This window comes from Lissotriton helveticus, chromosome 2_1 (genome assembly GCF_964261635.1).
Source record: "Lissotriton helveticus chromosome 2_1, aLisHel1.1, whole genome shotgun sequence".
Classification (NCBI taxonomy): Eukaryota; Metazoa; Chordata; class Amphibia; order Caudata; family Salamandridae; genus Lissotriton; species Lissotriton helveticus.
In genome coordinates, this window is record NC_136059.1 from 1,188,705,600 (window position 1) to 1,188,718,316 (window position 12,717).

Sequence of the window (12,717 nt, forward strand, 5' to 3'; positions counted from 1 at the left end):
AATGACACAAACCAACAGCAAACAAGCTCAGTCTGCTTCCTAATCTGAGGTAACACAGGTGACATGAATGTGAAAGGTTCAAATATTTTTATGTAATCATGCACACACTATTTATTCCTTCTCAAAAATGTAAAAGCCATTGATTTGCCCCAAAATCGTTTTTTGAATAACATTTTAGAAACAGAGCGCAGGTCCTATGTACAAGCATTCCATTTCAGTACTGAAAACTCACTACTTTACAAAATACATTTCCTCTCTCTTGCAAACATTCCTACCAAGCATTACCCAAAAAATGACACAAACCAACAGCAAAGAAGCTCAGTCTGCTTCCTAATCTGAGGTAACACAGGTGACATGATTGTGAAAGGTTCAAATATTTTTATGTAATCATGCACACACTATTTATTCCTTCTCAGAAATGTAAAAGCCATTGATTTGCCCCAAAATCGTTTTTTGAATAACATTTTAGAAACAGAGAGCAGGTCCTATGTACAAGCATTCCATTTCAGTACTGAAAACTCACTATTTTACAAAATACATTTCCTCTCTATTGCAAACATTCCTACCAAGCCATACCAAAAGAATAACACAAACCAACTGCAAAGAAGCTCAGTCTGCTTCCTAATCTGAGGTAACACAGGTGACATGAATGTGAAAGGTTCAAATATTTTAATGTAATCATGCACACACTATTTATTCCTTCTCAAAAATGTAAAAGCCTTTGATTTGCCCCGAAATCGTTTTTAAATAACATTTTAGAAACAGAACGCAGGTCCTATGTACAAGCATTCCATTTCAGTACTGAAAACTCACTATTGTACAAAATACATTTCCTCTCTATTGCAAACATTCCTACCAAGCATTACCCCAAAAATGACACAAACCAACAGCAAAGAAGCTCAGTCTGCTTCCTAATCTGAGGTAACACAGGTGACATGATTGTGAAAGGTTCAAATATTTTTATGTAATCATGCACACACTATTTATTCCTTCTCAAAAATGTAAAAGCCATTGATTTGCCCCAAAATCGTTTTTACAATAACATTTTAGAAACAGAGCACAGGTCCTATGTACAAGCATTCAATTTCACTACTGAAACCCATTGATTTGCCCTAAAATGTTTTTTAAATAACATTTTAGAAACAGAGCGCAGGTCCTATGTACAAGCATTCAATTTCACTACTAAAACCTCACTATTTCACAAAATAATCCTCTATCTTGCAAATATTGATGCCATGCATTTTCAAAAAGCATCACACAAACCAACAGCAAAGAAGCTCAATGTGCTTCCTAATCTGAACTCTCTATCTATATTGAATGAATCATAACTCACCTTTACAAATGCTTTGGGAGATTGAGAACAGTGTCAGATACACACACCAATATATCTTTAGCAGAGCAAAAGGTATGTACTCCAGGCACTGCAACCATGAATGGCACAGAAAGCCTCTAATTCTACACACATATCTCTCATGTTAACCAATTAAAACTCTTTCCTCTCTATTTTTAAACCAACACCCTTCCCCCCCTCAGCCCTTTCTGCCTGTTACCATAGCAACTCCCTCCTCACTCACCTCTCAGGGTTAAAAGTTTATTCTACAATGTTGCAAATGAACTCAGCAAGGATGTTTGACCTCTCAATACACCAGCTTATCCAGTGTAATGTTTCTTTAAATGACTTTTTCTTAACCATTCAAATTACTTCTTTCACAGAACAGAACCATGCACCCTAACTTTCAGTTTTCAACTATCTGAATCCACCAATCATTGCTTGTGATTCAAGAGCACTGAAACTCCACAGTTAGTTTCTTTTTGCAAACTCCTACTGTTCCAACTGCCATTTCATTCCTACACTTCATCTGACTGCACCAGAACCTCCTCTCACCATGTACTCTGTCTGGATTATTGGACATAGCTACATTCACTGGGCTCAAAGGTATGCAGCTATCAGAAATTTTCATATGACTGTATTTTAACAGTGAATACAACTATACCAAAATTAGGGATATATATAAAGGATAGATCTGAAAAATGTAAAAGCTATTGACATTATTAGTAACATTTTGTCTTTTTTGGAGCATACGATACACGATATATAATAATATGCATATTGGCGTAGTGCAATAAATACAGTCACTGCTCATTTCAGTATATACTGTTTACAGTCGGTAATGATGCGCCTTGCTGAAATAGAGCCTTGCATATCTAACATTACGGATGTAGTATGTTAATGAACGCTGGGACATGGCTGTCTGTTGTGTTCAGTCCGCCTCTTTATTTCCACTGACTTGAGCCCATTACTCCCGGACCTCCGCAAGCACAACTAATGCGACTTCCGGTGTAATAAGGCGGGAGTTTGAGGATATAAAACGGAGAAGAAGTTTGTCTTCTTCGATTTTTCGGAGAGATGTACTAGATCCTGTTTTGCCGACCTACGCATGATTTGCAGATATGACAGTACTGCGAGACGGGGGAGGAGTAAAAGGAGAGTGGATTACTAAATGTCTGGTCTCTCTCCACTTCTTTTCAGACTGCGGGCGGTCTAGCGGCGTATGGTGATTAAGATCGGCTCTCTAAGTATATACCGATGACCCTTTCCTGAATTTGGCATAAGATTGTGTGAAAGACGCTAGTAGCGCTCATACAGGATATATGTCCAGGTAACTATTGGTGTATATCAAGGCCCTATTGGTGTGTTCTTTCCTTATACCAATAAGAAATATAACATGTAATCGCCCCTAATCTCTATTCATGAATTGTAGCACCGCATTTAACAACCATCATATTGAAAAAAGGCATGTGGGGAAAGGCTGGTGTGCCGATCCCTCGCCCTATATTAATCGGAAGACCTTCCTTGAATCTAAAACTCTCGAGGGAGTTTCGATATTTATACGTTGCCGTCGGGGGATGTTGCACGGGCTAGAATCAATATAGATACACGAAGAGAGATGTATGCTTCGTATAAATATATATTACCGCGAAGGTATGAGCGATAGGGAAGTGGTTAGACGGTTTGTTAACCAAACCACTCCGCACAAGAGTCTTGAGTGTTCAGCGATATGCGTTCAGTTGTTTTAAAAACTCAAAATGAACTGATTTGAATAAATATGAATGGAACGGCAGTATTTCACTTGCTGTGTAGACGCGTAAAATTGCAGGTGAATCGTTTCTAGCAAATGTATATAAAAGTACTGTTGAATGGAATTAATGGTATTCCTTTTTTCCGATGTAGAAACTACTGGGGAGTATATCGACTCACTACCCTCTGTTTCAATAAATCTTGTTGCACACAGGATTTACATTTTTGATACAGGTGTGTAAGCTATATGAAATATTGAGTAACTTTTTTATAGCATACTTTGAGGAAATATGGTATAGCATAATACAATCCCTATTCCTTTTCCATCTGTTTAGATAACCATTATATGGTATCGCTGACAAAACCAGAAGGTCTGAGGCCTATAGATATCTCGCGAAAAGGTAAAAATATCCTTGTTGATTTGTGTAGGTACCATCCTTATATATAGGATACCACATAGCTGGCTGTCGAGTGAGAACTTAGTTAATTTTAACAAGCATTAAAACAAGACCACTAAAGGCATCTATGGTAACTCATAGCGAGTATATATCTTCTTGTTGTATGCTATTAGACAGAAAGGTGAGGAACAAGTTGCTATATTATTGTGTTCTCTAGCCAAATTGCTATGCAAATGGGGATACACCGATAAATGAACTGGTCATGAAAATGTGATGTATGGCAGAATTGTCTTAGTTTTTGAGCACTTTATGTAGAATACAATATTGTGTAGAGTGATGTAATCTGTTCTCTGTGAAAAAGGTCTTTTATGATGTACTTCTTAGTTTGTGTATTATATATTGTTGTGTTTCAGATGTATTGTTATTACTAGTGGGAATTGATTTTTAATCCTGAAGAAGGTGCTGGCCTTTGGAATAAGTGCCAAACCGAAACGCGTCGATGCAAATTGGAGTTGTGATACATTAAGTCATTGGAAATAATTACTCCAATTGCGATATTGAATATATGAGTTGGAGTTTGATTATGTTTGTGACTAAAGTATTCACCTCTTTTTAATTGGAATCATTTTCCGTACTTTTTTGTCCAACTTTGTGTTTTTAGTATTATGTGTTTAACTGTATTTTATCAGTATAATACTGTATATTATGCTTTTTAATTCATATTGGAATAAACTGTATACTTTTTATGAACTTATTACTATCACTTCTATTATTTTTGTTTTCTATCTGTTGCTCAAATTAACTGTGTATGCAACGATGTGGATATAAGTGTTAGCTGTTTGTTAGTCCACCCAAGGGGGAAACTTTTTTTGACAATTTGTCCTTTGGTACCCTATCCCTTTGGTTTTTAGGTCCCTCTCTTTTGTTAGAGGTATACAGACGGATGCTGCTTCTTGACTACTACCTTGTTACTACAGGAGCAGTCTCCCCCGGCATCTTACCATGTTAAAAGTGCTCGCCCAAGTTGGGTGGTCATCTCCATGCAAATAAGGGAGGAAGTCCTCGTTTCACCTGCTCGTAGAGGGGCTACTCTGGTTTAAGAGGGAACTTTTATCTCTAACTTTATTAGCCCTAATGAATGACTGGACTACCTATTTGTGACCTTTGGTCTATCTGGTAAAAGTCTTGAGCCATTTTCAACTACTCTCCATCATTGGATTAAATTGACTATCATTCCCGCTTGGGATGCTGCTCATTTTTCCCTATCTACTTCGTTCCAGAGTCGCTCTACTCTGAGCATTTCCTCTGCCTGGGTGAGTTTTAAAGTAGCATCCATAGGGAACATTTGTAATGCTGCAAGTGGGCTTAGCCCAACACTTTTGTTACCCATTATCAACTTCATTTGTGGATGGCGGCATCTTCAGAATTTGGTTCACACATCTTATCCGCAGAACATGGTGTATAATGCATCTTATGACAATTAAACTTCACTGGTCTTGAATCATGATAGTAGTGTTTGCAGCTTTCTTTCTTTATTTTGGGAATTAGGAACCAATCACCACATGCTTGGCTATTGGCTCATAGTGTAAGAACTGGGATATGAAGAGGGATGAGGAGGAAAAGCCCAAAAACTTACCAGTAATCTTCTTTCTCCGAGTGCAGGTCTTGCTGTCATTGTCCTGAGACCCTCTCTCCCATTTTTTCTGTATGGTGATTGTTTCGTCTTATTTCTTGGTATTTCCGGATGTGTTCCTGACTAGTTCCTCTCTTTATGCATGACTAGCAGCCCGTCCCGACGATGTCCGGGTATGAAATAGAATGTGTGTAATGTCTGTATTTGACAAGGGTAATTTATTTTAAAATCTCGCGGTAGACAAAATTTTTTGTTTCATTAGAATAGGGACAGAGAAGGCTCAGCTGCAGCCGTGGTTGATGTTATCAGGCGCGTGTAATTGGTGTAGTGATCCGCCGCCTAAGCCCGGCTACAGCCCTGGTTGATTTTAGCAGGAGCGTGTAATGTCATTGAATGAGAGAGTTATCAGCCGCGGGTAAATCCGTTTAATGAGAGAGTTGAGTGACAGCGAGTAGGAGAGGCTGCAGTCATTGTCCCCGCAGACCGGTCATTTGCGTGTTCCCCGCTTGAGGCCCAGTTGCAGGCCTGTTTGATGTTAGCAGGCGCGTGTTCCCCCGCTTGAAGCCCAGCTGCAGCCCTGGTTTATGTTATCAGGCGCGTGTAATTAGTGTACTGATCCGCCTCCTGAGCCCGGCTAGAACCCTGGTTGATGGTAGCAGGCGCGTGTAATTTCGTTGAATGAGAGAGTTCAGTAACAGCGCGCCGGAGATGCTGCAGTAACGTTACTTACCAGGCCTCCAGGTGAACGCGTTTGTCACGCCCCCAGCACACGGCCACAGCAGACGATCTTCTGATTAATGTACGACCCACATGGTATGAAGGGCGGAAGGTAGCACACGCCCCCAGCGTGCCCCTTGATGCGGCGCAATTGCGTTCAAATGGCATGAAGGCCGGACACACGCCCCCAGCGTGCCCCTTGATGCTGCGCAGCAATGTAATTGGCGCTTGTATGTACGACTCACATGGCATGAAGGGTGGACACACGCCCCCAGCGCTTGTCACGCCCCCAGCACACGCTCACAGCCCACGATGTGATGGCCGTACCACACGCCACCAGCGTTAGTCACGCCCCCAGCCCACGCCCACAGCACAACGCAGACAAGCCCACAAGGGACTACTTTGCTGGCATGGTTCTTTTACCTTTTAAATGTATAGAGGAGTTGGCCTAACGGCTAAGGCGCTCGACCTCGGACCTGGGGATCTGGGTTCGAGTCTTGGTAACGACGCCAAACATCCTGTGATTCTGGGCAAATCTCTTAATCTCCCCGTGCCTTACAAAAATGAATGTGTGTCCTCATATAACGTAACTGGTGCTCTGGTGCTATGTAAAGCGCTCTGATACCTGATTCAGTTCGGGTCAAGTTTGCGCTATATAAAACTCTGCAAAAATATATATATATTTATGGTGGCCGTCCGCATAGCCTCTGTCCTTCTGCTGCAACTGCCCTTTCCAACGCTGTATTGGGTGTTGTGATTGGTGCTGTGGTTACTGAGATTACCCGCCTCGAAGGTTTGGGCTCTCTCTTTATAATATTAATATGGATGGGTATTAGGCGCCATCTTAGGGGAACTTTTTTGGCTTAGCTAAGTAATTAGTTTCTGTGGAGCAGGAAAACTGCTCATTATATGATACTGGCATGAAGTCCTGGACTCAGAGTAATGAAGATTACTGGTTAGCAACTGGGCGTTATTTTAAACAAGATCATCATAGAATGAGAGGTTTAAGCCACTGGTAGTCTCAGTTTTGTGATCCACAAAACTGAGACTACCAGTGGCTTAAACCTCTCAGTTTAGTTGGTACACACCGCACACATCATTTCAATCTAATATAAAGACACAATTAGTTATTTCCTGCCTTCAAATAAGTACAATAAAGGACAAGAGCTAAACCATGGAACCTCTTCGCACTTGCTATCATATAGTTACAAATTACTGGCCCTTTTAAAAAAAACATGAAAACACTCCAATTTATTAAGAAGGGCATGCCAGAAAAAACTAATCTGGGGAGAGAAGAACATTAGGATGTGGAGAACACTGCAAATAGCAAAGAATGGGACAGTGTAAGGAGAACTGCACACAAATAAACTAGAAAATGTCCATTACCTTAATACGGACTTCATGCGCCTTTGGCGGAGCCACCTCTACTTCCTCAATAGACAGAGGTTTTCCTACTTCCCAGGCAACAGCTGCCTTGCAAGTAATTACCTACAGAAAGAACAGTTGCATTGAATTATTATTGGTGTTGGTGTTTGCCGGCATTCCAGCACATTTTCAACACACAAGAGGTCTAATATTTACAGCTATCTTGCATACACGCACTGTGTAATTTGTTGTTCAGCGTTGTTTTCACTATCTGATACAATAATTCTGTCTTCTACAACACCCTGAGTCTGACTCAAACACAATGTAAGCAAAGTTACCAGAGGGAAGGCCACATGAAAGACTCCTTCACTAATTCTCAACACACTGCTTCACACTGATAGGCTCATTTAGTGGTATGTTTCTGGCAACTGCTTTATTTTACATGACGTTGGTCGAATAGGGAACAATTAAAAACAACTTCATAGTAAATGTTATAAAAATCCCATGCTGGCAGTTAGTACACATGCTTGCAGAATACACACACAAACATGCACAGAGGCTGGTGAACTGACACACAATTGGCCACAAACACATCTGACCAATATTGATTGTTGATGACTCACCTACTTGTATGCAGACTAATACTCAAAACTGCCTCGCGATGCCACCAGCAGAACATACAAAAAGTGCATAAAACTTAAGACCAAGGGGGTGTGGCTTTGACTCCAAGCCTGGCAAAAACTGCTCGTTCTTGAGCCCTGCCAACTTTCTGCTCCAATACACAATCCTGGCCCATCCAGAGGCCTCCCAGAGTTCCATGGTCACCTACCTTTAGTGAGCCACCCCCCCCCCCCCCCCCCCCCCGGTGACTGTCCGGAGCTGAGACCGAGCTGCGGCAGTGTCTGGGGGCAAAGCCCTGACGGGTAAGTTCCCTGGGAGGCAGTTAGAACAAGTCGCGGCCCTTTTCGTAAATTGGGCCAGATGCCACTGCCCTTCCACTGAGGGGGCAACCAGCCTCCGCATGACACTTAAAGCTGGAGGACGCGACCTGCCATTTAGTCTACAGTAGGAAAACGCGCCCGAAGAGCGCTGCCTGTTGCATTGCGCCTTCTCTTCTCCCAGCCCCCGGCCTTCCACACTTGACTGCATGCCGTCATCAGTGCCTAAAAGTGCAGAAGGGGCCAGGACCTGCGGCCCTGCCCTACGTGAGTGTGTGCGGGCTACTGTGCAGCAACCAGGCACACAGACTATCTGGCCACATCCACAAAGCACCTATACCCCTGAGATTAGGCCCCCAAGAGGAGCTTTGGGCAAATGGTATCAGGGTTTTCCCACCCCTTGTTTGCCCCTAGAGCGGGAGCCCCCCTCTCGCAGCCTGCCTGAGCCCCTGCAGCTGGAGGGCCAGAAGCAGCTAGCAACAATCAGCCCTCATCCAACACAAGATACATGGACTGGTGGTGGAGAGGCACATGAGGTACGAATACTTAAGGCAAGTAAGGACTATGTACCTGGGCCCATCATCCTCACACAGACCACTCCTAATGCCTGGAGGTAAGGCAGAGGGAATCCCTCATCCTTCTGCACTGATTAGCGTTGGTTCACGAAATGGGGGAAGACAAGCAAGCGGGCGCACAGGCCTCACAGTGAAGCATTGACAAAAATTGTATGACCGTCACCAGACTAGCCAGTGGGATCTGCCTGAGCTCCCCCTTCCCGTACCATGCAAAACACAATCCTACAAGCTATCCAGTAGCCTTGATCCTCACTGGAGGGAAGGACTGACAAGTTGATGGTAGACGTGTCCCTTCTGGACCTATGCAAAACAGTAGCACAGGTTGCAGAAGCTGAGGAACGCATCTCGAAGGCCAAGGACACAAATCATACCTTTTGCCTCCAGAAATCACCCCATCACCTTGAAATGCGGGCAGAAGATGCAGAGGGATGTTCCTGCAGAAATAACATCAGAATTGTGGGGGTCCCTGAGGGGGCAGGATATGATGATTTGGCTGCAGTACTGGGTCCCGAAAAGACAAACTATCCACCTGAGGATGCATAGGTCTCTGGCATTTAAACCTCTACTAAGAGCTCCGCCGCAGTCTATCATCGCTTGCATTTTCAACCGATGATATTCTGAGTTTTCTATGTGACTGAGATGTCATCATGAGGCCCTCCCAGAAACAGGCTGTCCTGCTATATAATGCAACAAAAGTGTTGATCTTCCTGTTCGATACAATAAAGGTACAACAGCAGAGATGCCATATAAGGGAGTGAAGCAAAAACTGAGACAGCTCCAGGTACAATACATGCTCCTCTTCCAGTCACGATTGAAAGGAAATCTATTAAACTAATACGCTGTTCTTTAATATTTCAGAGGCCACCTGGGAATGGCTTGAGGAGAGACACAACCGTTGACGACCAGCAAGACGCTAGCCTGTGCACTTAGGTGACTCGACAAAACGGCTGATGTTTACACAGCTGCCCCAAAGGTCAGGACGTATGTGACACAGATGTTGCTTTGTGGAGGGCTCCAAGGCTGACCCCCAATCAAGACACTGACCATCTTGGGATCCAACACCCTCGACAGCCATTCTTTCCACCGCATGGAGGGGGGTGCTGGTACCTCTGCTCGATCTTAGTGGTCGATTCTGCTAGAGTTTGGTATTTTTGGTTTTGTGGGACTGTACTTTGAGTAGGGGTACTGTGTATTGGGTATGGTACACAGGGTCAAAGTTGAGGTGTGGTTGCTCAGTTGGTGCAGGTTCCCAGTTTATTCTACAACAGATACTGCATATTTTCAAGTTATGAGGAGGGGAACGGGGACGTTTCAGAAGGTGTGTCCATTGGTACAAATGTTTTCCTTTGATATACGCATTCATTAGCCTAAAATTACACCACACTGACGCAGCTATATACATCAGCCTTGAGCCTCCTTCTGCGAGGCCCAACGCAGATGTAGACCTCAAGAATGACCACTACAACTGATATTACTGCTGGAGGCGGCATTTGCTTCCCGACATGGAATGTTAAAGGGCTACTGAACCCTGTTAGACAGGGGGAGGTGCTGAGGGCAGCCAAACTCTACAAAGCAGACATACTTCTTCTCTGAGAAACGCACTTGTTGGGTACCAGTTACCCAGTCCTTGAACACCAGGACTATTCCCAGGTGCTTCATGCGGGATTCAGTAGAGACTCCTGAGGAGTGGCCATACTTTTCCACAATCGGTTGACAGTGACTACCACAAAATGTTGGAACAACACCCAGGGGCGATATGTAGCACTGTCTGGCCTGCTTTACAGATGCCCGCTAGCTGTGGCTAGCTCATACACCCTCCCAGTACTCACACAGAGCTTTCTTGCTAGACTAAGCACACTATTGACACAGCTCCCGCTTAGACTATGGGTGATCGAAGGCGACATTAATGGTGTTGGGGACTGCCGATTGGATAGATCAAATCAGACTCACAGAGACAACTGTTGAACTCCACCCATGGCTGGATTTATGGAGGCAGTGGGACTTTTGGACAAATGGAGAGCCCCAACCACCAGGAAAGGGGCTATACCTATTATTCCAGAGTACCCAAAATGTTCTACCAGCTTGATTACTTCCTTCTGCCAAAAGGAGACTCTCACTGACTTCTTAGCACCCACATCCATGCTAGGGGTTTGTCAGATCACTCCTTGGTAGAATTGTGGGCACCTGGATGCCTAGTGACTTCAGGACACCAAGACCAAAATGCATATACGGACAGCCATAGAGGATTATCTGAAAACCAACAGTGGCTCAGCTGAACTACCAGAGATTCTTTGGGAAGCACTCAAAGCAACATTTTGGGGAACTAATATTGGCCACATTTCTAGGGTACACAAGAGATATGCGAGTGAATTGATGGACCTCAAGTCCCACATTCGGGAACATGAGGCAGAATATGCCAAACCACAATCCCCCGACAAACTTAGAGGCCTCCAATATAACCAGACGATATTTACAGAGCTACTATATGATAATGCAAAGGCAATGTGGCTAGCCACGCGGACCCGCATCTACCACTGGGGTGGCAAAACAAGTAATACGCCACACTGAATCTGTGCCAACACATCCCGCCAAACATTTATCACCCGCATCATGGACGAAGCCAGGGTCAAACATACGGGAGCAGCAGCTATCACCAAGCAGTTTGCCACTTATTACACCACACAGTATGCTCCACCGCCGGCAATGGATCAGGGTGCCCTCCGAGACTATGTGAGGGACCTCCTCAAAAGGCCTCTGACCAAAGCAGAGATCGAAGTCATACCTAAGCCCGGACTCCCATCAGACCGCTGTTCCTCCTTTTTTTATTTTTTATTAACCAATAAAATCAAAATACATTTGCATTAAGGTCATTAAAACAGAAAAACAAGATAGGATGAGAGGGATCGGTACATACTTTTCGCCACCTTATACTTTTAACATATTTCACATAAATATAAATCATGTCAGAGACAAAACACTCCATGTAAATATAATGTTTAAAAAAAAGGAGAACAAAGGAAGAAATCAAATATAAGTTAGGGCATGTTAACATGTGGGTTAGGAAAGACAGGACTTATTGCAGGTACTCTACTAACGTCCCCCATATCTTAATACCTAACCTGCGTTTCTGAGGTCCCTTGAGAGCGTAAAGACTATTTTCTAGGTTACATATGGAATAAAGTCTGCCCCTCCACATTTCAAAGGATGGTGGCTCTTTCTCCCTCCATGATGACTCTATGCATAATTTAGCCACCGCCACAGCTATGAATATAAAATACCTAAATTCGTACCTACCCTGTGTGGCTAATGATTCTTCCAATACTCCCAACATCATCCCAGTAGATGTAATCCCAATCTGCACCCCTGTCACCTCTGTCAAAAAAATCTCCATCTCATTTATAAATTGTCTTCGGTCTGGACATTCAAAAAACATATGAAGGCTATCAGCTTGGTCTGTCCCAAAGCGTGCACATTTACCTTCATTTTGACCCCCCCACCGTGCAATTTTGGCAGGAGTATAATACAAATTAAAAATAGTTTTATAATGTTGCAATTTAAGACTAGAAGAAACCAAAAGCTTTTCTGACAGTGCTATTGACTGTTGTAGAACACTTCCTGCCTGATTTAATCTATTATTTCATTTGAGATTCTGTATTTCAAGATCATCCCCTTGCAATTCCATAAGATTCTGGTATAAGATGCCAATTCTCTGATGCTTCCTGATTGTCACCAACAAGTTACTTTTTTTTACCATATTCAATACATCTACTCTCTTTTGTAAATAATTGCAAATTTGTAGATATTTAAAAAAAATTAGTTTCAGGGAGATCATATTCAGATATTAATGAGGAATAAGTCTTGATACCACTGCAGTTAATGAAATCCCCCAAGGTCATCAGTCCTTTCCATATCCATCTAGCCATAACATTATCAGAGAAGATAAGGGGAGGTAATGCTAAAAATGAGATGGGTGTATAAAAATTAAGTTTACCAAGCTTCAAATATTTTCGAA

The 12,717-nt window shown here is 43.0% G+C and overlaps 1 protein-coding gene across 1 annotated transcript in view; it reads right to left on the reverse strand.

The window, feature by feature from the left end:
* LOC144818543 (alcohol dehydrogenase 1A-like) overlaps positions 1-12,717 on the reverse strand; it is a 361,679-nt gene that overhangs the window by 276,391 nt on the left and 72,571 nt on the right. The window contains exon 2 of the mRNA XM_078676062.1: positions 7,214-7,315. Coding sequence (XP_078532188.1) covers positions 7,214-7,315 — 102 coding nt within the window. The remainder of the gene's footprint in view (positions 1-7,213; positions 7,316-12,717) is intronic.